At 35.9% G+C, this 27,606-nt stretch overlaps 1 protein-coding gene across 1 annotated transcript in view; it reads left to right on the forward strand.

Annotated features, from left to right (window-relative positions):
- Positions 1-27,606, forward strand: part of cacng2a (calcium channel, voltage-dependent, gamma subunit 2a) — a 61,639-nt gene that overhangs the window by 20,726 nt on the left and 13,307 nt on the right. The window contains exon 2 of the mRNA XM_028454273.1: positions 17,866-17,949. Coding sequence (XP_028310074.1) covers positions 17,866-17,949 — 84 coding nt within the window. The remainder of the gene's footprint in view (positions 1-17,865; positions 17,950-27,606) is intronic.

Consider the following 27,606-nt stretch of genomic DNA (forward strand, 5'->3'; position numbering starts at 1 on the left):
TCATGGTGAACACGATTAATGGAGTTAACTATTGTCATTAATATCACATCCATACACAAAAGAAACGCACTGAGGGAGGCACAAGATCACGCAGGATCTGTCTCTGACCACCCGTTTACAAAGACAAATTGCGTGAAAATGTGTGAGATTTTCCTCAAACATGCATGTGAGGCTCCATTCAATGTCAAAATGCAATTTCTGCTTATTTTGTTTACAAAAAAAGATAAAAAAAAATCATTTTTAAAACAATATTAGCGCTATTGCTCTTTCTGTTTCAGGAGGTGAATTCCGTATTTTGTGTCAGTTTTTTGCAATCTCAAAAAATCAAAAGCCCTACAAACAGAGTTTCAAACCCATATTAACACTGGAATATTGTAAACTAAACCTATAAGTTAGATTCTTTGTTTATTAAAAAAAAGAAATAAATAAAAATATTTAATGTCTGCACTCTTCACACTCACATTTGACATTTTTTTCTTGAAAACAAATGCAAATATTACAGGTTTCACCCAATAAATATAACTGTTCCAGGATAAACACAATTCGTGAGCAATAACTTGATGATTCAGTGCGTTTGGCGGCAGGTTTGTAACGTATCTTCTGTATCAAACATCATTTTGCTGGAATTCCAAAGTGGGACAAGAATTGAATGACATTAGTTTATTTTATTTAACAACTTGCCTAATGTAATTTTCTTCTATTTATATAATTTTTTTCTGTTTCATATGTACATATACTCCATAATTTAATAACCACTGTGATTAACACTATTTTTTTTTTTTTTTTTTTTAATCATTTTTGAGGCTATTTATTCTGAAATGTTCCCAGTTGTTATAAAATCATGTGCACATGTTGTGGTTCTGTTACATAATGCAGTCTTACTACATTGTGTTGTGATACAGAGCCTCAGTGGTTTGGTTGGGTCATTCACTTCTCATGTTTCCTAATTCGATTGGTCGACACGTTGGCGTGCTAACGAGATGACGTTTCATGTCGACGAGTACAAAGCAACAGCCTGGACGATGAGAGCTTCCGGGGTTGGATGTGACTCATTGAGAGTCAACGACGTGTTTGTCCTCCTTTTACTTTGTGACACTTTTACAGATATGGCTCCAAACGCTATCAATCTATCTATCTATCTATCTATCTATATATCTATATCTATGTATATATCTATCTATCTATCTATATATATATATATATATATATATATATATATATATTTATGTATCTATCTATTTATACATCTATTTATCTATATATACATCTATCTATCTATCTATCTATCTATCTATATATATATATATATGTATATATCTATCTATCTATCTATATATATATGTATCTATATATATATCTATGTATCTATCTATCTATGTATCTATCTATCTATCCATCTATCTATCTATATATATATATATATCTATGTATCTATCTGTCTATCTATCTATCTATCTATCTATCTATATATCTATGGGTCACAACCCAAAAAAGGTTGGGAACCACTGACATAGCGACTTGTTAGTCCTTTACTGGTGAAAGCTTGTTTAAATAACCATTTCCCACAATGCATCCCTCCTCCCCTCAGCCTTGTATGCATTAAGTGTCAAACAGAAAACCAGATACGGTTTAAATAGAAGATATTTTATTTGTAATACTTGAAGATAGTAACAGCTAAATGAGCGTTAGAAGTTGCAAATGCACTGATATGCAGACGTGGAGCAGTGGGGAGGAGCAGGTGTTTATAGGAGCTCAGGAGAACACAGTGAACCTCGGTTCATCAGGTTCAGGAATGAAAGCCCGTCTCCAGACACGCTCAGATTAGATTGTTGATTGGAACCTTCTTAGAAAATAGATAATTCAGAGTCCACACACACATTTCTACCTATTGCTTTAAAAATATTGTGTGATACATTTTGCACTGGTGTTCAGGGTCCGACTTCCCCGCTCAGTTCTCCAGACGTGACGTCAAATGACGCTAACCCTAAAGCACATGTATCCAGTGTTGTATGATATATCATGTAGAACATAAGAATTAATAACACTGCTTCATTTGAGCAACTTTACTCTCTCCTTCTTTAAGTTACAGAGGGTATTTTGGATTTATTTTGGCAGGTCCATAATACAGTTTTCAAAACTTATGTTACAGAAATGCTGATATTAGACACAGTTAGATTGGTTCATTTGTTTTCATTCCTTATTTGAGAAGCAAAACCTGAGACGTTCTCTCTCTCTCTCTCTCTCTCTCTGTCTATATATATATATATATATATATATATATACTGTATATATATATATATATATATATGTGTGTGTGTATAAGAATCTCAAACTCCGCCTATGTGTCAGTGCACTTGAATGTGTTGATATGGTGGCCCTCAGTAATTGCTTCTGTCCGTCTTGTTCATGCTACTTTCATCCAAAGGCTTGTCCTTTAATACAGAATGCTTGGTCTCCAAGTGGCGATGCAGTTTTGAAGGTTTCATTACCTCATTACAGAGCTGGTCACGTATATTATAATATGGAAAGCGGGCTTGGTGCGCGGGAACTACCTGTCGCAATAAATCCATATTTCAGGTAGGACTCCTAGTAACATTTTTTCCAATGACAAAATCACAATTATAATGTTTCCTCTGAAAATCGATTACAATTACATTCTCAATTTCAAGTTTTTTTTTTTTACTTGTCTGCACATGCTGTCAAAGGTCAACACCACAGGAAGTGCAATCATTATGAGACAGCAATGCATATTTTGTTATTGCAATAAAATACATTGATTTATTTTATTGCTTGATTGTGACCATCACCAGCCCTCCCTAAGGAAGGGTAAGAAATCTTTTTTTATAGGGAGGATATAAAAAGGGAGAGCAGTGTTACACCTAAGTGGAGGGGGAGGGGGAAGGGGAGGGGAAAGGGAGCAGGGAGGAGAGACTCAAGACTCAATTTCAAGTTTAAATTACATTTATCACAACAACTGAGACTTGAATAAATAAGCCCATAAAACGTGACCTTCCTCTTGTGTTAGCTTTCTGTTAGCATCTCTATTGATAACAGGTCAGTTTAAATCAGCTGTAAAATACACTAAAAATTAAAAATACAGTATGTAGTTAATTATTAAAATATGTTTCATATCAAGCTTTACCACATTTAAAAAAAAAATAATCTAGGGGTTTAGTGACACAAAAAAGTTTCAGACGCCCCCACCATAAATATTCAAATCTATTTTTTCATTGATCAGGAAGCCAAACAAGATCACCAATAGATAGGAAATTAATTAGATGATAGATATTTGTTTTTTGTATATTTTAGCTGATTTAGGACCTGTTATCATAATAGATGCTAACAGGACGCTAACGAAAGAGGAAGATTCACTTCAGTAATTGTGATTAATTGTAATTTTAGAACATTTTCAATCACACTCTCTTTAGTAATTGAGAACGTAATTGTAATTGACTTTCTGAGGATAAGAAAATAATTGTGATTTGAATTTTAATTCAAATCACAATTATCTCGAAAAAATGCTGGTCACTATAATCATAATTGAATTGTAATTGAACATGGGCAAGGTTCAATTACAAGGTTGTGTCACCTTCCCTTTAATTTTTTTAATGGTAAAATTACCTTTAAGAGAACCGACAGGTAAACTTTATCTGAAACATATTTTAATAATTATTATGTGTATAGAACTATAACATGGTTGCACAGGTTTTTACATTTAATTAAATTGTAAATAAAAGGTTTTATAGAATGTTTATGACAATTACATAGTCAAATATCAGAATTTAATTACAATTCAATTAATATTACAACAGCAACATATTTTTCAATTACGATCACAGTTATAATTATGTCATAATTGTAATGAATTAGCAATTACAGCGGTCACAGTTTTTCAGATGAAACCCTGACGCCTTCTTACAAAGATGAATCTCCTTGTTATGGCGACGTGAGGATGACCACGGTGTGATGATGAAGATGAATGTGGTGATTAGGGCCCTGGGGGCTGTTGATGAGGAGGCGTGGGACACACGTGAACCCATTAGCTCTGCGTTCACTGGGACTAATGCACATACCTGTGCATGGCGCTGCCGCAGTGCTGCAGCTTTAGCGTCTCGTGTGTCCCGTGTTTAATGGAGGCTTTTATGAGTTTGACCTGAAAGGACGCCACACGCCTGTCTCCGCCTCTTCCTGTTCTGCTGCAGCGCTTAACGTTTAACCAGAGGTGTATAGAGTACTGATATATATCCTACTCAAGTAGAAAAACTGTTACTGGATTGAAATTCTACTCAAGTACAAGTAATTCATACATAAAATACTCAAGTACAAGTAAAAAGTAGCTCAATTAAATAGTACACAAAGTAAAAGTTACTAGTTACTTTCACCCCCCATGTTTATTGTTGGTAATAAATCTTAGTACGTTTCCCTTACATACAGTAAAATTTCATGTTTAAACTTAAAAATGAAGAGACAGGTTCTTACACAGTTGGAACCTAATTTATTTTGCACAAAGGAATCTGTAATAAATAAAAGGTTTGTCCAAATGTACAGTAATTTTTAGGCCGGGCTACCGGACGCCCTCACTTTGTTCTTGTTTTTCTTGTTGTGTACACTAGTTAAAATCACTACTCCTCTGTTATTCGTGAACGAATCGGGCAGAAATGTGACAGCTATAATCTTTGGATGTGTACGCAACGACGCTCAGGGCCCGATTTTTGATTTGGGGCCCCAAAATTAAGAATAAAAACAATTAAAGTCGATTTCTCATTTATTTGAGGGCCAAATTTTATGACGGTTGGTGGTTCCGAATTATTGGCACATACCAATATATGAATGGGGCCCATTACTTTGTACGTGTCACGGGGGCCCCCGGGGGCCCCATTTTCCAAATAACTACTCCTCTGTTAGTTCTTGTTAGATCAGAATGCAGTTTGGTATGAAACCTGTATGAATAAATGTGATGAGATGCTCTGAGCCCTTTTTTGAAATGGGGCCCACCCCCCATTTCTGGTAATTTCCAGATTTATGGGAACATAGTCATGTGATATATCGCTTCGGGGCTTTTTTTTTTTTTTAGCTGTTTCCATTAAAGTTGTTTTCTCATTTATTTGTGAGTCAAATATTGCGACAGTTGGTGGTACCAAATCATTAACACAAACCAATATATGAATGGGGCCATTACTCTGTATGTGCCACGGGGGCGCCAGGGGGCCCCATTTTTCAAATGACTACTCCTCCGTTAATGGTCGTTGAATCAGGCTGTAATATGACCTGGATATTCTATGAGCGGATGTCTAGAGCCTCTCAGACCTTTTTTTACTCTTTGGAAACGAGTCATTTGACTGAATTCTCGAGAACGTGGTACGTGCTATTCGGCGCGGAGACGTTCCGCGGGCAGAAAATAAAATAACACCAATGAATGCATTTCAAAATAAAAATAAATTATCAGGCTCTAAGTAAAGCAACATTTATAAACTCTAAAACAATAACCATGTGGGTAACAACATAAAAGGTAGAAACCACAACCTGAAGCATAGAAAGTGGCTGGGCATTGATCACAAATAGAACGACTAACGACATATGGATTACGTTCAATGTGACATTAAACAGAAATTGAAAAATAATACAAAAAATAATGATAAACAGTTGGGTGTAGAAATGTAATGAATTACTTTACTTCTTTTAAAACGTACTTAAGTACAAGTAAAATGACTGATTTAGAAACATAATCAAAAAATACAAATACCAATAAAAGCAACTCAATTACAGTAACGTGAGTACTTGTAATCCATTACTTTCACCTCTGGTGATTTCCAATCATGTGCAGGTTGTACAGTGAACAGTTTATAATGGGGGGGGGGGGTTATTCTACACCCCCACAGTTGGTCAACACTCGTTCTACAGCGCCCCCAAAATTAAAAGCATTACTTTGACATTTTACAGTCATAAAAAACATGTATTGAAGGAAACGCACACAATGGCTCGTATGTTTTTCTCATTTTTTTGGATACAACACACCAGGGTTTTTCAAACTTGGAGTCGCCTGAAATATCAAATAATAATAAAATATTATTTAAAAATATATTTTATATATATATATATATATATATATAAATACTGTTTTTTTTTTTGTTTTTTTAATTGAATTGATTGGTGTGTGTCTCTTCTTATTTAAGTTTATACATGAGATGTTTACTGTATACTTTAACTTGAAATTGAAACTGGTGATTTCACTGGAAATCACCAGTGGTGGGTAGTAACGCATTACATTTACTGTGTTACATGTACTTGGGTATTTTCAAAATGAAATAAAATAAAATAAAAATTGCATCTGAAGTTATTCACGACTTCAGTAGTTTTTTTTTTACAAGGTACTTTTTTACTCTTACTCAAGTACTTATTTTTCTGAGTACTTTTACTTCCACCTGATGAATTATATTACAGTATATAGTACCAGTACTTCTACATGAGTAGATACATCAGTACTCTTTACACGTCTGGTAATGACTGCCAAACGTTGGCTGACTTTGACTGAAGTTTCTAGTCAAAGTCTCCTCTCCGGCTCCGACCTTGTCGTCCCCTGCATTGTTGGCTGTAACCATGGTAACGGGTCCTGATGTTGGCTGGGGGATGGAGCCGAGCCGAGCGGGGCTTTTTCGGACGCTGACACACTTCAGCAGCAGCAGCAGCAGCCGGGGAAAGTTGTCCACCGCCCACTGACGAATCAGAAGAGTGTTTGAATCACTCGCTCTCTCCTCTCTTTAACTGTTTCGCTCTCCGCATCGACACCTCCCACTCAGCCGAGCCCTCCGAACCCTTCCCGTTCCATTCCTCCCCCTCCTTCCTCTCCCATCATGCACCATCCCACGTGTTTTTGCATCTCACCAAACCTTTGTCTCGCTGTGCGTTGCGGCGACGCCGGCTGGAGCACATGTGATGGTTGCTGGAGGGGGTTTGTTGGTGCGTAGGCCGGACTGACCCGGATGTCTCCATCCTCTTCTCTCTCCCTCCATCTGCAGACGTAGCATACGCTATGTGGTTAGCAAACACCAACACAGGCTGTGGACATACAGTGTTCATCACAGGAACATAGACATACTGTACATCATAGTTAATCAAATAATGTCTTTAACTGAGATATTAAAATGTAAAAACAAATAAATGTATATATATTCAATATATCAGCTATATATGTATTCTATATACAGTTTCTATATGTCTACATTTATACTCGGGCTGCACAATTAATCGAATTTTAATCGTCATCACGATTTTGGTTGCCACAATTAAATAAATCTGATCGTCTGCAATATTTCCATTTAAAATATGGACTCTGCACAGTAATCATGTATTTATTTTGTTTTCCTTTGGTACATTTTAAATTATTGGGTTAATTTTTTAAAAGAATTTTTTAAGTATAATTCTTATTTAAAGCTTCATTTTTGCACTGTACATATATTGTTTGCTTAAAAGTAGTGTAATAAAAACACTTTTTCCCTCCCTATAATGATACATGATTTTTTTTTATTTGTTTGTTTCAGTGTAACAAAATCTTCAAACATAAATCACAATTTAAAAATATGTATAACAAGACTCATATTGGTCATAATCGTGTAGCCCTAGTTTATACTGTAAATCTGTTTTTATAGTGTTTTATAGCGATATATAGATTTATATACATCTTTTTGCAGATGTATATCTCTGTATGTGTATACTCTATTTAGATTAGTATTTATCAAAATGATATACAGTAATACACCTACTGTATATTGTACAAACACAAATGTATCTACATAGTGCATTTAGATTTATTTACTTTATGTGTATATATTTTCTAGGCAGGATTGTATCTATATATACAATTTATATTTTAAATTATCTATTTATATATTTATCTTTTTTGTATATATATTTTTATGCAGGATGTATAGCAGCTTTACGGAGTCATACCTATTTCTAATACTCTGTACAGATTAGTATCTATAGATCAGAATAAGATAAATGGTATCTATATACTGTATTTATATGTTTATCTATTTATGTGTATATATTCTCATGCAGGATTATATCTATATATATATATAATATTTACCTCTCTATGTATATATATATATATATATGTGTGTGTTTACAAGTTTAGCCCATATGTTCTTTATACATATTAACATTTCCGTATAACATTAATGTGTATTGCTATGTAAATATTATACATACATATCAATATTGATTTAGAGTAGAATATAGCGTGTATTATATTGTTTGCACTAAATTGTAGACGTATAGCAGCAGCAATAGCTTAATGCCAAACCTCACAACCATAGATTTCTTATATAATAAATCAAGAGTAAAGAGTAAATCAAAATACGTAGACGTACATATTTATACTTGGGAGGAAATACTAGGTTTATATATATTATATGTGTAAATATGTGTTTATATATTCTATATACAAATTACCGTGTACATATAAGATCAATATATCTATATATGCATTGAATACACATACAGGGATGATTATAAACCAGGTGTATATCTATTTATGTGTATATATTCTGTGTAGACATTAAATACCATTTATTATATTTAATATATGCATACGTATACACTCTTACATGATTTAATAGTTTGATAAAATTGAACATTGTTTATTGTTTCTGTCATGGATGGTTAGTGATCCAAACTTCTTCTTCTTCTACTGTGAGAGTCGAACCTAGAGTGTTTCCAGTGGGATTCCGTCAGTGTGTGTGACCTGAGACAGTAAATCCTCCTCCTCTCCGTGCGCTCCACTGATTCTCAGACTTTTACAAAGTGTTTAATGTCTGCAGAGTGCAGCGAGGTCGGCCCATAGCTCACTACCAGTATGTGCTGGGAGTGTGTGGTCAACGGACCCAGTAAAAGTCTGAACCCACTGCGTGTGTGTGTGTGTGTGTGGAGGTTCAGCAGTGACTCAGCACGATACTCACACTCCGACTCCACAGATATTGTTTTACGACTGGGGGTGAAATAAAAATACTTACATTTAGACTTTACTTACTTTTACTTTTGTATATTTTTCTCCCATTTTGTGTGTTTTCAGTTTAAATGTGTGTATTTAAGAAGTCCTTTAGTGTAATTTAATTAATTTGATGTATTTTTGTTGTCCTTTCTTGGGACTGTTTTTAGAGTTGTTTTGGGTAATTTTACTGTTATTCTTTATGGTTTGGGAGTCATTTTTTGTACTTTTGTCTTGAATTCTGTGAATCTTTGTTGTTTTGTGTATTGTTGTTGCCATTTTGTATGTTTTTTTTTCTCTTGTTTTGTGTGTTTTTAAAGTCATTTTGTTTAATTTTATTGTCATTTTCTGTTGTTTGCGTCATTTTTCTGTATTTTTGATGTCATTTTGTGTATTATTATGCTATTTTGTGTATTTTTTGTAGTGGTCCTTGGTTTTTGGAGTACTTTTGTGTGTTTTTGTTGTCTTTGTGTGCATTTTTTTATTTTTTTTGCATTTTTGCTGTTGTTTTGTGAATTATTTTTTGCTATTTTGGATGTGTTTGTTATCATTTTTTGTATGTTTGTCGCTCACTGTGTGTGTTTGGAGTCATTTTGTGAGTTTACCTTTTGGGGCCGTACAGAATTAGACAGAGGGCTTTATGTGGGCCCCGGGCCGTCAGTTGCCCATGGGTGTGATAGAGAAAAAACAATAGAGGGAGAAAGCCATTCACCGTTTTGGTGTATAGGCTAAACTGGTGATCGTTATAACTAGTGATGCATCACAGCAGAAGCAAAACCTATATGTTGTAATTCAGTGTTATTTACTTTAATCTCTAACTCTTGGTTAATACAAAACAATGAAAACACACACAGGTATTATTTTAAAACTGCTCCCCCATCTTTTCATCAGTGAGAAAACTAAAAATACTTACATTTAGACTTTACTTAACATTTATATTTACTTTTCTACATTTTCTGAAGACAACAAATGATTTTACTTCACTTGTGCCGTACATGTCGGATTTCATCACGATTTTTCTCATTAGTGATGACATAATGAGACAATATTGTTTACACGGATTTATTAATTCATTCATTCATGTTCTGACCTGCTTATATTCCTGTTCAGGGTGTCAAGGTGACAGACGGACACTTACACTCCCATTCAGTGACTTCAGTTAAAGTCTGAGTAAAGCAGAAATAAATGTGTGTTATGAGTTTGTCACACCTCAGAAACATGTGTCATTGACCACTGAGTCAAATTTGAAAGATATAAAATTAGGTCTCAAAATTATGGATAAACAAGCACTTCTGAACGAAAATTGTAAAATTGTTGAAATGGTTGGTAGGAGAAAACTCACGTAAGCACGCGGGAGAACATGCAAACTCCACAATAATAAATATGTTAATTATAAAAAGTCTGACCCCTCTCACTACTTACAAATTTGATATGATCCAGTCCAACCAATGGAAACTCTGGGCTTTATAAGGAAACAGGAACTAAAGTAATGAAAGCGCTCACAGGTGTGTTTCCACCTGAGCTATCAGCCTTTAGCTTCACCGACCAATGAAATAAAACCAAGGCAGTGATCAAACATTCAGCTGTTTTCCTGTTGGCTCTGCGTGTCCTACAAGCTGTGGAGCGTTGGAATGTCACATGAATGTTTCAGAGCGCTAATTGAAGCGCTGTTTCCCAAAAAGGCTACTCAGCTCCACAGCTGGTGTTACACGTACGACTGCTGCAGCTGTGAACCTTACACACACACACACACACACACACACTGCTCTCCTGGGACTGTACCACATAAACACAAGTCATATTTCAGTAGACGAACTTGTCTCCTCTCCACCAACAGAAAGGCAGCGACCTTAAAGCATGTCTCAGTAGAAGATGAATCAGATTGTCTACACACTTCACCACAACAATACACACACACACACACACACACACCTTTGTTCTTCCTTTGAAGGTGGAAAAAACAAGAACAACAGTAGTTTATTTAGTGAGGATGAGGTCTTTAACTCCTCCTACATTGTTTGTTTGATTATGACAGATAAGCTATTCAAACATTCAGAAAGTTTCAACCTTTTTCCACCTTATTTCTAATATTAAGCTTTTGTTAGGTTAATGCTTAGCTAATGCTAGGTGAATGTTAATGCTAGGTTAATGTTATTGCTAGACTAATGCAAAAGCTAGATTAGCATTAATGCTAGGCTAATGTTATTGCTAAGTTAAAACTAATGCTAGGTTAGTGCTAATGCTAGGTGAATGCTAATGCTAGGTTGATAATAATCTTAGGTTTGTGCTAATGCTACGTTAATTCTAATGTTTGGTTAATGTTAGGGTTGTAACGATTCACTCAACTCCCGATACGATTCGATTCACGATACTGGGTTCACGATACGATTTTCTCACGATTTATTTTACAAAATGGGAATGTAGACAAATGACTGAAAAATATTCCTTTATTTTTTGGGGGAAAATACTATACTATTTTGCTTTTATTTTTCATTGTCAAAGGAATCCCTTGATAAACTATTCAAAACTATTCAAAATAAATCTTGAATGAAATAAATAAAGGAATAATACAAATGAAGAAGAAACCTATTAATTTAAATTCTGGTTCTATAGTAAACAATTCAAAACTGCATAATCGTTCTTTTTCTTTTTAAAAGTGCAACTGAAAATGTATTTTGTGCCTTAACAATTGGACATTAAAAAAAAAAAAAAAAAGTCATTTTACTGTATTTATGTCAGATATTTGTTTAGACCAGCAGAGGGCGCTGGTAACCCAGTGGTCGGTTGGCATGCAGTTATTCCACCAGTGAAGAAGAGAAGCTATGCTAAATGACAGAGCTAATAGAAAAACGTGACTTTTACAGATATTCACGTAATATTACAGATATTCTTTCGGTGCTAAAGGGGTAATGAATCATTTATGAGCATGTTTAACAGTAAATGGCGGCCAGAAAGAAAATAGTAGCAGATTCCGCCCGCCACGTCCGCTTCTGGAAGGATTAATATATAGCGCCCTCTGCTGTTTAAAAAAAGTACTGCGATTCAACTTTCAGAGCATTGATGTGAACCGTGGCAAGGCAAGGCAAGGCAAATTTATTTATATAGCGCATTTCATACTCAAGGCAACTCAATGTGCTTTACATGATAAAACATTCAATTGTTTAAAATCAATAAGAACATTTAAATCAATAAGAACATTTAAATCAATAAGAACATTTAAAATCATCAGTAAAATCAATTAAAATCATCAGTAAAATCATCATTACATCAACAACATGACAAAAAATCTCTCTCTCAATCATATGCAGTAGAGAAAAAAAGTGCCTTTAACTTTGATTTAAAAATGTTCACCTGTACCTGTGAATCGATTTTTAACTGCCTTACGATCAATCGTTACATCCCTAGTTAATGTTATTGCTAGGCCAATGCTAGTGCTAAGTTAGTGCTAATGTTATTGCTAGGTTAGTGTTAATGCAAGGCAAATAATTTTGCTAGATTAATGCTAGGTTAATGGTAGGTTAGTGTTATTGTTAGGCTAATGCTAACGCTAGGCTTATGCCAAAGCTAAGTTATTTTTAATGATATGCTAATGTTATTGTAGTGCTAGGCTAATGTTAATGCTAGCAAATACTAATGATAATGCTAGCTAATGCAAATTCTTATTTATGCTAACTTTAATGCTATCGTTAATATGAACATAATGCTAACGCTAATATATGCTAATGCTAAGTTCTGTGTGTTTTTATGGTCTTTGTGTGCATTTTTGTAGAAGCGTTTTGCATTTTTGCTGTTGTTTTGTGCATTTTCTGCTATGTTGTGTGTTTTTGTTTGATTTTTTGTATTTTTGTAAAACTGTGTATTTGGAGTCATCTTGTGGGTTGTACAGAATTAGACAGCCATTAAGGAGAGAAGAAGAGCTCCATGTGTATGTAAATAAAGGTTAATGCACACAAAGTTCTTCTTAATGGTGTCTACGAAACAGCAGAGTTGGAACTGTCGCCCCCTGTGGCAACAGTCTTTTGGGGTCACGATTTTAATTTATCATCTCTCAGTAAACAAAAGAGGTTTACACCAAATTTTTTTTAACTTTTACTGATTTTTAGAGCAACCCAAAGCAGCACAAGTTGTCATTTTGACTAAAAAAGCTGCTACTTGACCCTGAATGTTTGACCTCCTTTGGACCAAAAGGGGCTAATGATGAGGTTATTTCAACATGGCGACGCACATGGTAAGATAATATATAAAACGATTAAACAAATATGGTGCAAAATTATGCGTTTTGTTAGGCATAAGTCTTCTAATAAGAACATTTCAAAAACACGTTTGTAAAAACAGAGGAGGATCCCTTTAAAACAAACATGAACAAGTGCAAAAGTTACAAAAAATATTAACAATTTGTATTCATATGTAGTTAGTTTTAATAACTTCAATTGGTGAATTAGAGAAAAGTTTGCATGAAAAGCGAAAAAAGAAAATGAAAATAATAGGAAAAAAAATGGGCAAAAAAGAAGAGAAAAAATGGGGAATTTCTTTTAAAACATTTTGCTTGTTAAATGCACAGTTGTATTAAAGGTAACCACGAGGTATCCAGTATTAATACATTTTCCTTAACCTTAATTGTAAAATTATATTTTTGCAAAGATCAACTTCAGCGTATAAAACAAGTGTAAATATTTGACTTTTTTTAGGATTTAAACAGACTAAAGCCGTTAAAATTAAGAAATCAACAGTGGTTTATTTGATGGATTTGAGTTGCAGAGCTTTAAGAAGGCGTGTAACTGTGTGTAACTGTGTGCCGTGTTGTTTATTGCCTTGCAGCCTGGATAAACCCTGCATAGCGTTTTAATGGCTCAGCATTTGCCTGGACGCTCCTCCTGCTGCCCGATTCCTCTCTGTCCTTCAAAACTCCTTCTCTTTATCCCTCCTTTCCTTTCCTCTCTTCCTTTTTTTTAAAAAAGTCTTTATCTCACTTCATTGTCCTGACACCAACAGAAAACCTGCGAGTGAAAATCAATGTTTTCTTGATTTTGGACCAGAGGTGAACCCACCGGAAAAAGAAGATGCTTCGTTTCCTTGAGACTTGATGTGAATCTGCCGTGGAAAATCTTGCGAAATTGCTCAGTTGGGATGGAACTTGTGGGAATTTTTGAGCTAAATGTTTCAATGTTTAATATTATTTACAAGATTTTACTTGTAAACATTTAGTTTGTCAGTAATTACATGAAAATAGGTTGAGACAAAATGGAAATGGTAACATTGGAACCCAACATATTAAAGCATGTTTTTAAAACATGCATCTCTGCAGAACTGCTGGTCAGTCGACTGATGCATCAAATACCAGTGGTTTTTTGGGGGTTTTTAGATGAATTTTTCACATTCTGCAATACTGATATATACCAACACAATGTTACAGGGCTACACAACATCGTTTTAGAGTTGTAAAATTTTCTTACATATTACCAGTGTCTTCTTGGTGCTGCAAATCAATAATAATAGTCCATGAATGAGGAGGAGATGAGTTTTCAGACTCCTCCAGTGACCCATCATCACACAACACCCATTTTTAACCTATTTCCTTTGGCCATGATGCAGCTTCCTTTGTTCCATTTTTCCCCTTTTTCAGCTATTTTTTTTCCAATAAATATCCCTTTTTTCCATTTTTTGGTTCATTTTTCCAAGGTTGTTTTTTCACACTTTTATCCAATTTTTGTCCTTTCTTAAAAAATGTTTTAACCAAATAAGCTAACTTTTGCCCAATAAATACCACTAGTTTCATTATTTCCCTACATTTTGCATCTTTTTGTTCCCTATTTTGGCCCTTTTTCACTATTGTTTGCCACATTTTGCCCATTAAAGCTAACCTTTGCCATTTCAAACCACCTGGTTCCTCTTTATTTACCCATTTCTTTCTTTACTGTTTTTGGCCCATTTTAGTCACTTTTCACACGCTGAGACAATCACAACAAACGCCCTCGATTGAAACCTCGTCACATGTGGTTACAACAAACTCTGCAGGTGAGCAGATCAGTGACTCCAGGTGGGGGGTGGGGGAGGGGGTCACGCTGTGCTCATCCCATCGCACTGTCAAGAACGCCTCAGCAACATCTGGCAGGAGAGACGCCAACATCTGTTTCTGTGATCAGATGGAGAGGAGACGTTAACCATGTTGTCCTATTGGTTTAAATAAATACATTCATGTGATAAGAGTGGGAAAAAAGCATCCATTCACCAGATATCACGACTTTCTCTGACAATATTAGATATTTAAAAATTCTCCCTGGGCATATTTTGTTCTCATGTTTGTTAGGATGCATCAAACCCCACAATGTTTTAAAATAAATCAGTTTCTAGTCTAATTATGTTCCAGTGACCAAAATATGAAGCCTTGCAAAATATTTGTTCAATCAATTTATATTCATGGGGTCCACATCAAGGTTCAAATTTTTACATAAGCCCCATTATGAGCGATTTTTACGTTAAATATAGCATTTGGGTTATTCTTCTGTTGGAATAAGGTATATTATTTGCTTTGGATAATGATGCATAATAAGCCACTATTGACACATTTACATGATTAGCATGATGAGTTAATGATCTAGCTGTAATTTCTGTTTTTTTATGTTCTTCAGAAAAACAACAAAATAATGCATATCTTCTGTTATTATTGGTGTTTTTAGATTTTTTCACTGGCTTGGTGGACCCCATAAACAATAATAGAATTGGCTAATATTTTGCCTGGTTATCTTTTTTTTGGTATTGGAACAAATTTAGATTGGGGACAGAAAGATATAAAAAAAAATTTTTGTAGCTTTGTTGCACCCTAATATGTTTGCGTATTTCAGGTGTGTCAAAATCATTTTAGTTTAGGGGCCAAATATGGAGCAGTTTATCTTAAGTGGGCCCCAGATTTTAGACTGGAAAATAAGTAATTTGATTAGTTCTCTAGTTTGCACCAGCAATGTATATGCACTAGTAATGTATGATGATATTATTTTATTTTGAACAATTGCAATAATACATTGCAATCCAAGGGTGAATTGAAATTAATGAAATATTCATTTTCATTATTTGTTATAATTATAATTTATTTTTCAATTTCCGATATACAGTACCTATAAGTTTGAAAGTCTCAGCATTTTTGGCTTTTCATCGCCCAAAGAACTAAACACAGCTATTTCCTGGTATGGCACACAGTCAATCACTCCTGCGCTGTATTATGGTGAAGGCCACACCCTCTCCCGAAGTCACACTGCTGCTCTGCCTTTGCGTCTCATATCAGTGTATGGATGTTTGCACATGGAATCAGGGAGATCGCTACGCTGCCTTTGGACGTAGCTGTGCTATGCTAAATGCTGTACGTACGTTCACAGTGCATTAGTGAATTGATAGAGCACTGCTACGTTCTCTAGCTAGTGGGCGGGATAACAGGCATAATGGCAGCGCTAGAGACGATAAAGACATTTTCACAACTTTCTTTTGAGGAAAACCGACAGCTTTTAAAAGATGGGAGAGCAACATTTGAGCTACCAGACCTTCAGCAAAGGAAAGGCCAGAACTTTAAACAGTGAATGGTACAAAAGGAAGGATTGGCTTTGTGGATGCGCCACACTGAACCGCCTGTTCTGCTTCCATGTTTGCTGTTTGGTGGCCACGGCACCACCGACAAGGTCTGGACAAATGTGGGATGCTGGCAGTATCCCTCGTTTGTCCAGACCTTGACCAGATCGTCCGAGTTGTTGTTGTTGTCATTTTCTCCATGTTTCTGTGTTTCCAACACAAACAACGGATGTGCTGCCATGTCATGAGATATACAGTATCTTGTTGGGAGAGTATGGAGGCTGCTATGGAACAATTGTTTAAAGGGGACATATTATGCAATTTTTCACCCATCTCCATTTGTTCTAAGAACCCCAAAAACATAGTATTTGAGGTTTATTTTCCCAAACTCACCTGTTTTCCAGAGTTTTAGCATCTGAAAAGTCACTTTCTGAGCAGTTCTGAAATGAGGCCTACTTATGCATATTCATGAGTGGGCGTGTCTATAGATGCTGACTCACTTCATGTCTCGCTCTTTTACAGGATGATCAGTGATAACCAAAGTTTTCAGTGCAAAAGTCAGTCTCACAGCAGCAGCAGTCCTGCGTTGCATTGTGTCACAAACACGTCAGATCAGCGATACGAGGCGATATAACAGGTCCGCCAATGCACCGAAACACAAGAGCGGAGTACACCTCCGCATGAACAAATAGTGCATACACTACAGTGTACGTTCACTGTGGAGGCGCAGCACTGGCAGCAGGAAAGTTCTGTATTTAGTTTTATTGGCAGCCATCACTCCTTCACTAGCGAGAAAAACAATGGCAGACTTTTGCGAAAGTTTTCATCAGGTTGGGGGTGGAGTCCATGGGTGGAGTTAGCAGTGGAGGGGAGGGGATTTTATTTCTCGATTTCATATGTGACGTCACAAATGTGTAACATTTGAAACGGAGCAAATTTCTCTGTTGTAAGACTTACACAGACCACGCACAAACGACTGGATGGATGTATTTCACATTTTGTGTGACGGTGGACACTCAAGTTACCTCATGTGATCAAGAAAACTACAAAAGTAGATTTTTCATAATATGTATAAGTTTCTTTAATGATTTTTGACGATCTTGATTTTGTTAGATTAACACTTGCCAGTCGAAACATATGAAATTGTCATTGGTGGTCTGGATTTGCAACGCCCTGCCTACCCAACCCTGTGTGACGTTTGTGGTCACAGGTTTACACTCCACGTTGTGTATTGTAGTGTTGTGTCTTTTTTCAACGTTGATTGTTGCATCATTTCTAGAAGTGTCCTGAATGCTTTGTTGTGTGTTTTTCTCTTTCAGGAAACTTCAAAGGAATGTGTAAACAGATCGATCACTTTCCAGAGGAGACGGACTATCAAGCAGACCCGTCTGAGTACTTCTTACGTAAGTTCTTCCTTTCCTTGTAATGGTTAAAGAAGCGGTCTGTATTCAGAGGGTCATTGGTTCTAATCCCCCAGTCCATCATTGTGGGATGTTGAGCAAGTCGTTAAACCCAAACTGTTGGTGTTGTACGTGGCTTTGGATAAAAGCATCTGATCAATGACATTATAGAGTTGTAAAAATGTGATTGTGTCTGATCTGAGAGTCACATGATCAACATTTAGAACAGTGACCAATCTGAGCACTGAAACGGGAAAGAACAAAGGATTTAGTGAGTTTTGTTTGTTTGTTCCCTGTGTTTTTTTTTTGTTTTTTTTTTTCCTGTGTTCCCTTAGTTTTCTTATTTTGCATTTTTCTTTCCTGTTGTTTTCTTTGTTTTTTGGAGTCACTTTCTATATTTGATGTTCTTTTGCATATTTTGATATCCTCATTTTGTGTATTTGTTTTGTATGATTTTGGAGAGCTTTTTTGTATTTTTGTTGCCATTGTGTATATCTTTGATTTCATTCTGTGTTCTTGGATGTATTTATTTATTGAATTTTTTTATTGTGCTTTATTGTTGTTTTTGGAGTCATTTCTTTTCTAATTTTTGTGTATTTTTGTTGTGTTCTTGTTTGTTTTTGGATTAGTTATTCCCTTCAGTATTTTCTGTAGGTTTGTAAATTTCTTTTGGAGTCATTGTGTGCTTTGTTTCTTTTGTTTTCTGTATTTTTCTGCTATTTTGTGTGTTTTTGGAATAATTCTATGTATGTCTGCTATTGTTTTTCTTTGTTTTGTTTTTTTTGGTATTTTGCGTGTTTCTATTCTCATTTTGTGTTAATTTGTGTTTGGAGTTATTTTGTGCATTTCAGTGTTGTTTTCTTTGTTTTTTGATATTTTGTGCGTGTTTCTATTGTGTTTTGTTGATTTTTCTTAGCATTCACTGTGTGTTTTGAGTAATTTTGTGAATTTCTGCTGCTGTTTAGTGTATTTTTCAGCCATATTTTCTCTTTTGGTAGTAATTTGTGTATTTTCTTGTGACGTTTTGTTGCATTTTCACACACGTTTTCTTGGTTTTTCTGTTATTTTGTGTATTTCTGTTGTCATTTTGTGTACTCTTGTCACTCACTGTGTTTGTGTTTTGGAGTTATTTTGTACATTTTCTGTGGAGGCCGTACAGAATTAGACGGAGGGCCGCGTGTGGCCCCCGGGCCTCTGCTCTCCACACAGCCGTGTGTGTGTATACAGTGTGTGTCCCACTTTGAGCTCCTGCCAAGCAGCTCGTCTGCTGCTCCTGCTTGGCTGTGTGTAACATAGCGTGCAGTGTTACAGTGGGTTGTGTAGCTGTGTGTAGTTGTGTAGCTGTGTACTCTGTAAACACGGCTCATTGATTTCCGCTCGCCTTTCCTTCGAAGCAGCAAAGACAGCAGAGCTCGGCCAACTCGTTTGCTCGGCTAATCCCAAAAATCACAACAAAGACTCCGAGGTCCTGATGAACTGTCGCCGTGGTTACCGTTAAAGAGACGTTTAGGTAGCAACCCAACACGAGCTACGTCCACAACTAGGGAAATAGTTAGGGTTCGTCCTTAGTACTCACGTTACTGTAATTGAGTTGCTTTCATGGGTACAGAAAAATAAACAAAAGGGCAACAATCCTAAAATAAAAGTACACAAAAGTACAACAAATATACACAAAATATAAGTTGCTGAAAAATATCCAAAACATTGACAAAAATACACAAATCGACTCCAGAAACTCACAAAACAACAATAATAACATGCAATATGAGAGAAAAATAAACAAAATTACAACAAAATTACATAAAATGAGAGACATAAGCATTTAAATTTACAACAGAAATACACAAAATAATTTTCAAAACACAACAAAGGATGTCAAAAATACATGCAAAACATAAGAACTACTTTTGTTCTTAACTTTATTGATGATCACTTTGGTTATTAATTTTAAATAGTGACATGAAAAATCACTATTACGTAATAAATCATAATATTTCAAGATCAAATACGTAATATTTCAAAATTAAAGTCGTAATATTTCAAGATCAAAGGCATAAAATCTCAAGATCAAAGGCATCATATATCGAGATCAAAGTTGTAATGTTTTGAAATTAAAGTAAGTGGTAATGTTTCCAGATCAAAGTCATATATTGAGATCAAAGTCATATATTGAGATCAAAGTCGTAATGTTTGAAGATTAAAGTCGTAACATTTTAAGATCAAAGTCGTAATGTTTTGAGATTAAAGTCGTAATATTAAAACATCTAAGGCGTCATATATTGAGATCAAAATCCTAATGTTTTGAGATTAAAGTCGTAATATTAAAACATCTAAGGCGTCATATATTGAGATCAAAATCCTAATGTTTTGAGATTAAAGTTGTAATATTTGTGTACTTTTTGAAAGCGTTTCATAAATAAATGTATTGGAAAGTCAAGTCTCTCTTTCTTTTTTTCTTTCTTTCTTTCTTTCTTTCTTTCTTTCTTTCTTTCTTTCCTTCCTTGTTTTTTAAATCAGTACCTAAAGAGTTTCATAAACATAATTTTTAGAAAGTCAAAAGTCTTCCTTCCTTTCTTTCTCTCTCTATGTATTTGTCCCTTTGTTTGCTCTTTCTTTCTTGTTTCTTTGTGATCAGTAAGTCCTGATTCCGTAGAAAGTTTGGACTCTTTAACCAAAGTCATTCCTTATTCCTCCCTCTGACAGATGAACTAACCAAAGCAGAGAAACAAAGAATGTCCTGATCGTCCTCATCTAGTCATGTGTCATAATAACAAACAGTGCAGGACCACCTCCTATCGAAGCGTCTCATTGGCCGACAGATATGGGACCCTGTTACCTCTGATCATCCACTCCGCACGTGTGTGTGTGTTAAACTCATCCCAGGCTGTGATTGGAGGAGGAGGACGCAGCGCTCCCAGTGGCTTGCCAATTAGGACACACACATCCATAAATATTTCAGCCTCCATCTTATATAGGTCAGGCCTGTCTCTCACATCACGCACTGGAGCTACACATTCAGGCCGGAGTGATTATCACATCAAAGTTTACGTCTATATCCCACATATCATCATGTAAGTCTACAGCATCAGGGCCACAAAAATGTGATTATATCTGATCCCAGGGTCACGTGATCAACATTCATGTCAGCATTTAGAATAATGGCCAATCTGAGAATTAACACAGTAAACAACAGAGTCACAATCGAGTCATTCAAAATGACAACAAAAAAACACTGAATTACTAAAAAAAAAAAAAACAACTATAAAATCACATTTAACACAAAATTAGAGGGAAATATACAAAATGACAAGAAAAATACACCATATGACTCAAAAACACTCAAAAAACACTCAAAATGACAAAAAACACAGACAAATACACAAAATGAATTCTAAAATACACAAAATGACAAGAAAAATACACCAAATGACTCAAAAACACTACAAAAATACACACAAAGGGTGAGGTGGGTGTGTTGGGGATAGCAGATCGGAACGAGCTCACATAGTCTACTGTTCAAGCAGAGACCACCTGATACATAGTACTTGCATTATTTTGTTAAAAGACCATACCTAGAGAAAATAGGAGTGTTTTTGTAGTCTTTCCAGTTTTTTTTAGATGAGTGGGGTAAGTGTTACACCATATTACATTGTAGTAGTTTAGGTGAGGTTCAAAGAGAGTTTTGTAAAGAATAAGTAGTGTTGCTTGGAGAAGCAGGTGTCTCAGCTTAAAGAACATATTTTGATAGTTCTTTAGACAGCCATCTATGAAAGCCCCCAAGAATTTAGTCGTCTTCACTCTCTTTAGCTTCTCTCCCTGTATTTTGATCTGGAAATTAGGTCCTCAAAGTGAAGTTGTTTTTTATTTGGACAAAATATTATGTCGTAGGTTTTACTAGTGTTTAGGGATAGTTTGTTTGCTTTGAACCAGTAATCTACATTCTGAAGCTCTTTATTGAGCTCATTCTGGTGAGATAGGAACAGGTTTGTGTCGTCTGCAAAGATTACTTTGTGGAGAGTCTTTGAGGAATTTTCCAGATCATTTATAAAGATAATAAAGAGGAGCGGATCCAATATGGATCCTTGTGGGACGCCATATATGTTTTTGTTTTGTGATTTTGTCTCTGGTGCAGATAGCTCTTGAACCAGTTCAGTGATTGACAGTAGTATGGTGAAGTCCATCGTATTGAAGGCCTTTGAGAGGTCTAGGAATACACCGATATCATATTCTCCCTTTTCAATTGCATCATTGATCTTTTTGATAAGATCAAGTATCGCCATACTGGTGGTGTGCTTTTTACTGAAGGCGTACTGGGGTTGGCTGTGTATGTTCAGTTTATTGAGATAGTTACTACGTCTATTGTAAACCACTCTTTCCAGTTTTTTGAAGAGTTTGGGTAGGATGGATATGGGATGTTAATTTGTCATTTTGATCACCAGATTTGAAGATTGGGATTATTTTTGCAATCTTTGTCATTCTGGGAACAGTTCCTGTGATCACTGAGAGATTGGTGGTTCAATGATTTCTTTGGCAAGACTTTTTTATATTTTGCTGCTAATCTTGTCTTCTCCAGCAGAGTTAGAACTCTTCAGGGCCGTTATGATATTATACAGTTCAATTGCCTGACATGTATTGTTTGTGGGAGACACTGTGTGGTTGAGTAATCCTTTTTGAGAGATTAGCACCTACTGTATAGGTACAAAATAATTATTCAATTCATTTGGAAGATTGGTATTATTTGTGTCTTTATGGCCCCTATTGAGGACACTGTTCAACACTTTCCATGATTTCTTAGAATCTCCCTGTGAGGCTTTTATAAGTTCAGAAAAGTGACTACTTTTGCTTTTCCTGATTGTGTGTGTTAGAGTTAGTTTATTCTTGTAGTCTCCTTATATTTGGTTTTACTCTCTACATTTGTTTTTTTAAACATATAATTGGTATAGTTTATTTTTTCTTTAATGGAATTAAGGATTCCCATTGTTAGCCAGGGTTTATGTGCTGCCCTACTGTGTATGACAGTCTTCGTAGGAATGGAACAGAGAATAGAGTCTGTTATGTCATTTACCAGACAATCATATGCAATGTCAGGATCACAGCAGAGGTAGACAGTGTTCCGTACTTTAGCTTGCAGGTTTACATTCAGTCGGTATTATTGGGTAATGATCAGATATATCAGAGAGTAAAGTTTTGATTCAAGCCTGATGTTTTGTACGTTTGTGATGATGTTGTCTATGATAGTTCTAGATGTATTTGTGACTCTAGAAAATATATTTATGGTTGGAAGGAAAGAGGAGGAGTGCAGTGTATTAATGAAGTCATTCCTGGCTGCATCGTCCTTGGAGACGTCAATATTGAAGTCTCCAAGAAAAACGTATTATTTAGTTTATGTATATTTAGTAGGGTTTCATCCAGTTTAGTATTGAAAATGTTTAGATCAGAGTCTAGGGGGGGGCGGTAAATTACATCCACGATCGTGTTTTTGCCTTTGTCATTTTTTATCTCAATATATCCGATACGATTCGATTCACGATACTGGGTTCACGATACAATTCTCTCACAATTAATTTTACAAAATGGGACTGTAGACAAATGATGATTGAAAAATATTCCTTTATTTTTTTTGGGAAAAAAACTAGAAAATACTGTATTTAATTATTTTTCATTGTCAAAAGAATCCCTTGATAAACTATTCAAATCAATGAAATTTAACTAAAAATAAATTTTGAATGAAATAAATAAAGGAATAATACAAATGAAGAAGAAGCCTAATAATTTAAATTCTGGTTCTATAGTAAACAATGCAAAACTGCATAATAGTTCTTTTTCTTTTTAAAAAAGCAACTGAAAATGTATTTTGTGCCTTAACAATTGGACTTTAAAAAATATGAATAGCATCAAGGGTTCAATCACATTATCCTTTGAGGGAGAGAAAGGCAGTGTTATTATTCTATGATGTTAAATAGGATGGTCAGGTAAAGTGATTTGATGCAGACAGAGGAGACTACCTTTCCAGCAAAGCCGGTGGGTCGTCACCCTTCAAAAACAGTTGGTTGCGGGGGAATTTTATGTTGAATCTGATTTTCTTTTTGATCAACACCTTGTTGAAACCCCGTCGTTGTTCACAGACAGCTGGAGATAGATCTGGGTAGATAGAGAGGTTCTTATTTTCTAACGCATAATCTTGTCTTTGACGCTGGAATTGTGGAGCTTTAGGATCATCACTGGCAGTCTATCGTCCTGCTTATGTCCTTATGTTAGACTGGAGGCCCAATAGTTTCAGAAGCATAGATTCAAGGAATATTTTCAGGTCAGTCCCTTCAATTCCTTCTTTCAGGTTCTGGATTTTGAGTTTGTCCCGACAACTTCGACTTTCCAGGTCCATCACTTTGTCATTTGCTGTTTTTAGCTGTGTTTCTGTTTCAGCTACTTTAGTTTGGAGAATTGGAGTCTTCCACGGTCGATATCCGCTCTTCTGCCGATTTAAGTCTCTGTTCATTTTGTGCCACCGTAGTTGTGAGTTTATGGGTGATTTTTTTTTAGCTTATCGTCCATTAGTGTGGAAATAACTTAATTCTAACAGTTAATTCAGCAATCAAGGCAACATTGTCAGCCCTCGGCGTCCCCATACCTGTGTGTTTCTGAAGCGACGCAAAAACATTTCCTTTTAACTATTTTTTTTCTCCTCTGGTGATATTAGGAGCGTTCATACACTCTGTGATTACTTTATATTTTGATTAGCACATTTAATTTCCAGCTAAATATCATTTAAAGCGCAGTTTTGTTCAACATACGAGCATGTGCTTCAGATGTGTTCACCCAATCTGCCATCTCATTCCATCTTATTTTGTGTATTTTTCCTGTCATTTTGTTTGTTTTTAGTCATTTTGTGTATTTTTCCTGTCATTTTGTGTGTTTTTTGTCCGTTTATGTGTTTTTCTAGTCATTTTGTGTGTTTTTTGGTCTTTTTGTGTATTTTTCCTGTCATTTTAAGTGTTTTTTGAGTCAAATTTCTGTTGTCATTTTGTATATTTTCCTCTAATGTTGGTAAAGCTGGAGGTTGGCAGCTCTGAGTTCACATGTCTCACTCTCTCAGGTGCGTGACAAAGAAGCTCCCTCGTCCTCCTCCTCCTCCTCAGCACACCTGCTGTCCCCTGTAATGAGGGGCCTCTGGGCACCTTTGGGTGCTGCTGCTGCTCAGTGCAGGCGGTACTGAGGACGGGGTCGTTATGTAACAGAAAGATGATGATGATGATGATGATGTCACGTCAGGTGAAGAAGTCCCGCCGGAAGTGACATCACAGAATTGGGGAGGGGGGACACGACCATGACGTGATAGTGAGGAGGTGGGTGGGATGTTCCGTGTGTGTGTGTGTGTGTGTGTGTGTGTGTGTGTGTTCCCAGTGACGAGGCGGTTCTCTTCTCACATCCTCTCTGGGTTATGTTATGTAATCCAGCTGAGACGCAATATGAGGCGCCCGTGGCTTTTTAGATCATGTCAGAACTCACATCATCCTCAGCTTTACTGGGCCACACACACACTCACATGTGCACACACACACACCCCATGCTAAAAGTGACGCTGAGGGATTCAGAGGAATAATAACAAAGGGAAACAGCAAAAGGGAACATCTGTAAACATATGTTTAATCCAGTGGTTTTTAACCTTTTTTGGATCGTGACCTCATTTTAATATCACAAATACTCTGGCGCCCACAAAGACTTTCTGCGTGTTCTCTGTGAGTGTTCTCGCTGTGTTGTGTGTGTGTGTTCTGTGTTCTCTGTGTGTGTTCTTTGTGTGTTCTTGCTGTATTCTGTGTTTTCTGTCTGTGTTGTGTGTGTGTGTTCTGTGTTGTGTGTGTGTTCTGTGGTTTCTCTCTGTTTTCTGTGTGTTCTATGTGAGTACCTCTAGGCTCGGCGTCCGACCCGCTGCTGTTCGCATGTTTTGATCATCTGTCGCTGACATTAATGACAGAATGGCGGACCGGGGTCACCCCTGGGGCCTCACAGCAGACACTGGCCTGAGCTGGCTTTGGCTTTGCCCGATAAAATCAATGGGTCTGGTTCAGAGATGGTCACTATATCCACCATGTAATCTGGACTAGTTGTAACTCTAATTAATCATATCTACAATTTGTAGTGGGAATGTTATTTTGTTGATATTTACAATAGTTTTTACATTATAGATAGCATTAATAGAGTTGTAGATATTTATGTATAAATGTGATATATTGTTCCAAAACATATACGTGAGGTATTTTTGTGTCATATTCAGGCCTGATTTTAAATAAATAAAGAAGAATAAACCCTTGTTCATATTTTTTTTACTGTTTCAGAACAGTTTTCCATCCATTTATTGAGCATCTCCGAGTGTGTCTTGGGCTGAAGTTGACTCCGTCTGATCTCGGAGCTTTCCTTCTGTCACCGTGACATTGAGCTTTTAACAGTTTCCACGGCAACAGATGATAAATCAAATGACATAAAACACACGGTGTGCAGACCTGGGGCCTGTAAATTAAAACATAATCGCGTTCGTCCTGGTTGACCGAGGTAAACGTTCAGGCCCTCTAACTTTATATCCTGTTAGAGGGGAAAGGAGGCGCCACGGCTTGTAAAACACAAAGCTGTGAGCGCGTCCTCACATTAAAGAAGGATTACTGCGAATAGGACGAGCACGACTGCAGTGTCCGACTGTCACTGCAGTCGTTTAGAGAGAGAGAGAGAGAGAAGACAGAAGGAGAACTTTTAGCACAAACCCGACTGTCCTCACAATTAACAATGAAGAAGTCTTTTCCTTAAAGAATTCATTTTATCTCTACCTTCTGTCCGGTGTTAAATATGTCAATTAAAGGGGAAGCATTATGAAAAATTCCCTTTATAATGGTTTTGCTACAGTGATATACATCATTTTAGCTTCATTCAGAGGGACAAAGTTGAAAAAGTTCTGTTTTCTCCCTCCCTTGTTAGTGTTTGTTTTAGCTGTGAGGTAGTTGAAGAGGGAGGAGCTCACGTTTTTATAGGGTAGGAGGAGCCAGGATTGTCAGGAGGAGGAGTTTCCGCAATGTGATGTCCAGGGATGTAACTACTCACTCAACTCCCGATACGATTTGATTCACGATACTGGGTTCATGATACGATTCTCTCACGATTTATTTTACATAATGGGAATGTAGACAAATGATGACTGAAACATATTCCTTTATTTTTTGGGGGAAAAAACTAGAAAATACTGTACTATTTACCTTTTATTTTTCATTGTCAAAATAAGCCCTTGATAAACTATTCAAAACAATGCAATTCAACTAAAAATAAATCTTGAATGAAATAAATAAAGGAATATTACAAATTAGGAAGAAGCATATTAATTTTAATTCTGGTTCTATAGTAAACAATGCAAAACTGCATAATAGTTCTTTTTCTTTTTAAAAGTGCAACTGAAAATGTATTTTGTACCCTAATAATTGGACTTAAAAATAAAAAAACAGTCTGCACTGTATTTACGATATTTGTTTGGACCAGCAGAGGGTGCTGGTAACCCAGTGTTCGGTTGGGATGCAGCTATTCTGTGCAGTGAAGAAGAGATGTTACGCGCTAGCAGACAGAGCTAATAGAAAAACGTGACTTTTACAGATATTCACGTAATATTACAGATATTCTTTCGGT

This window comes from Gouania willdenowi, chromosome 8 (genome assembly GCF_900634775.1).
Source record: "Gouania willdenowi chromosome 8, fGouWil2.1, whole genome shotgun sequence".
Taxonomy (NCBI): Eukaryota; Metazoa; Chordata; class Actinopteri; order Blenniiformes; family Gobiesocidae; genus Gouania; species Gouania willdenowi.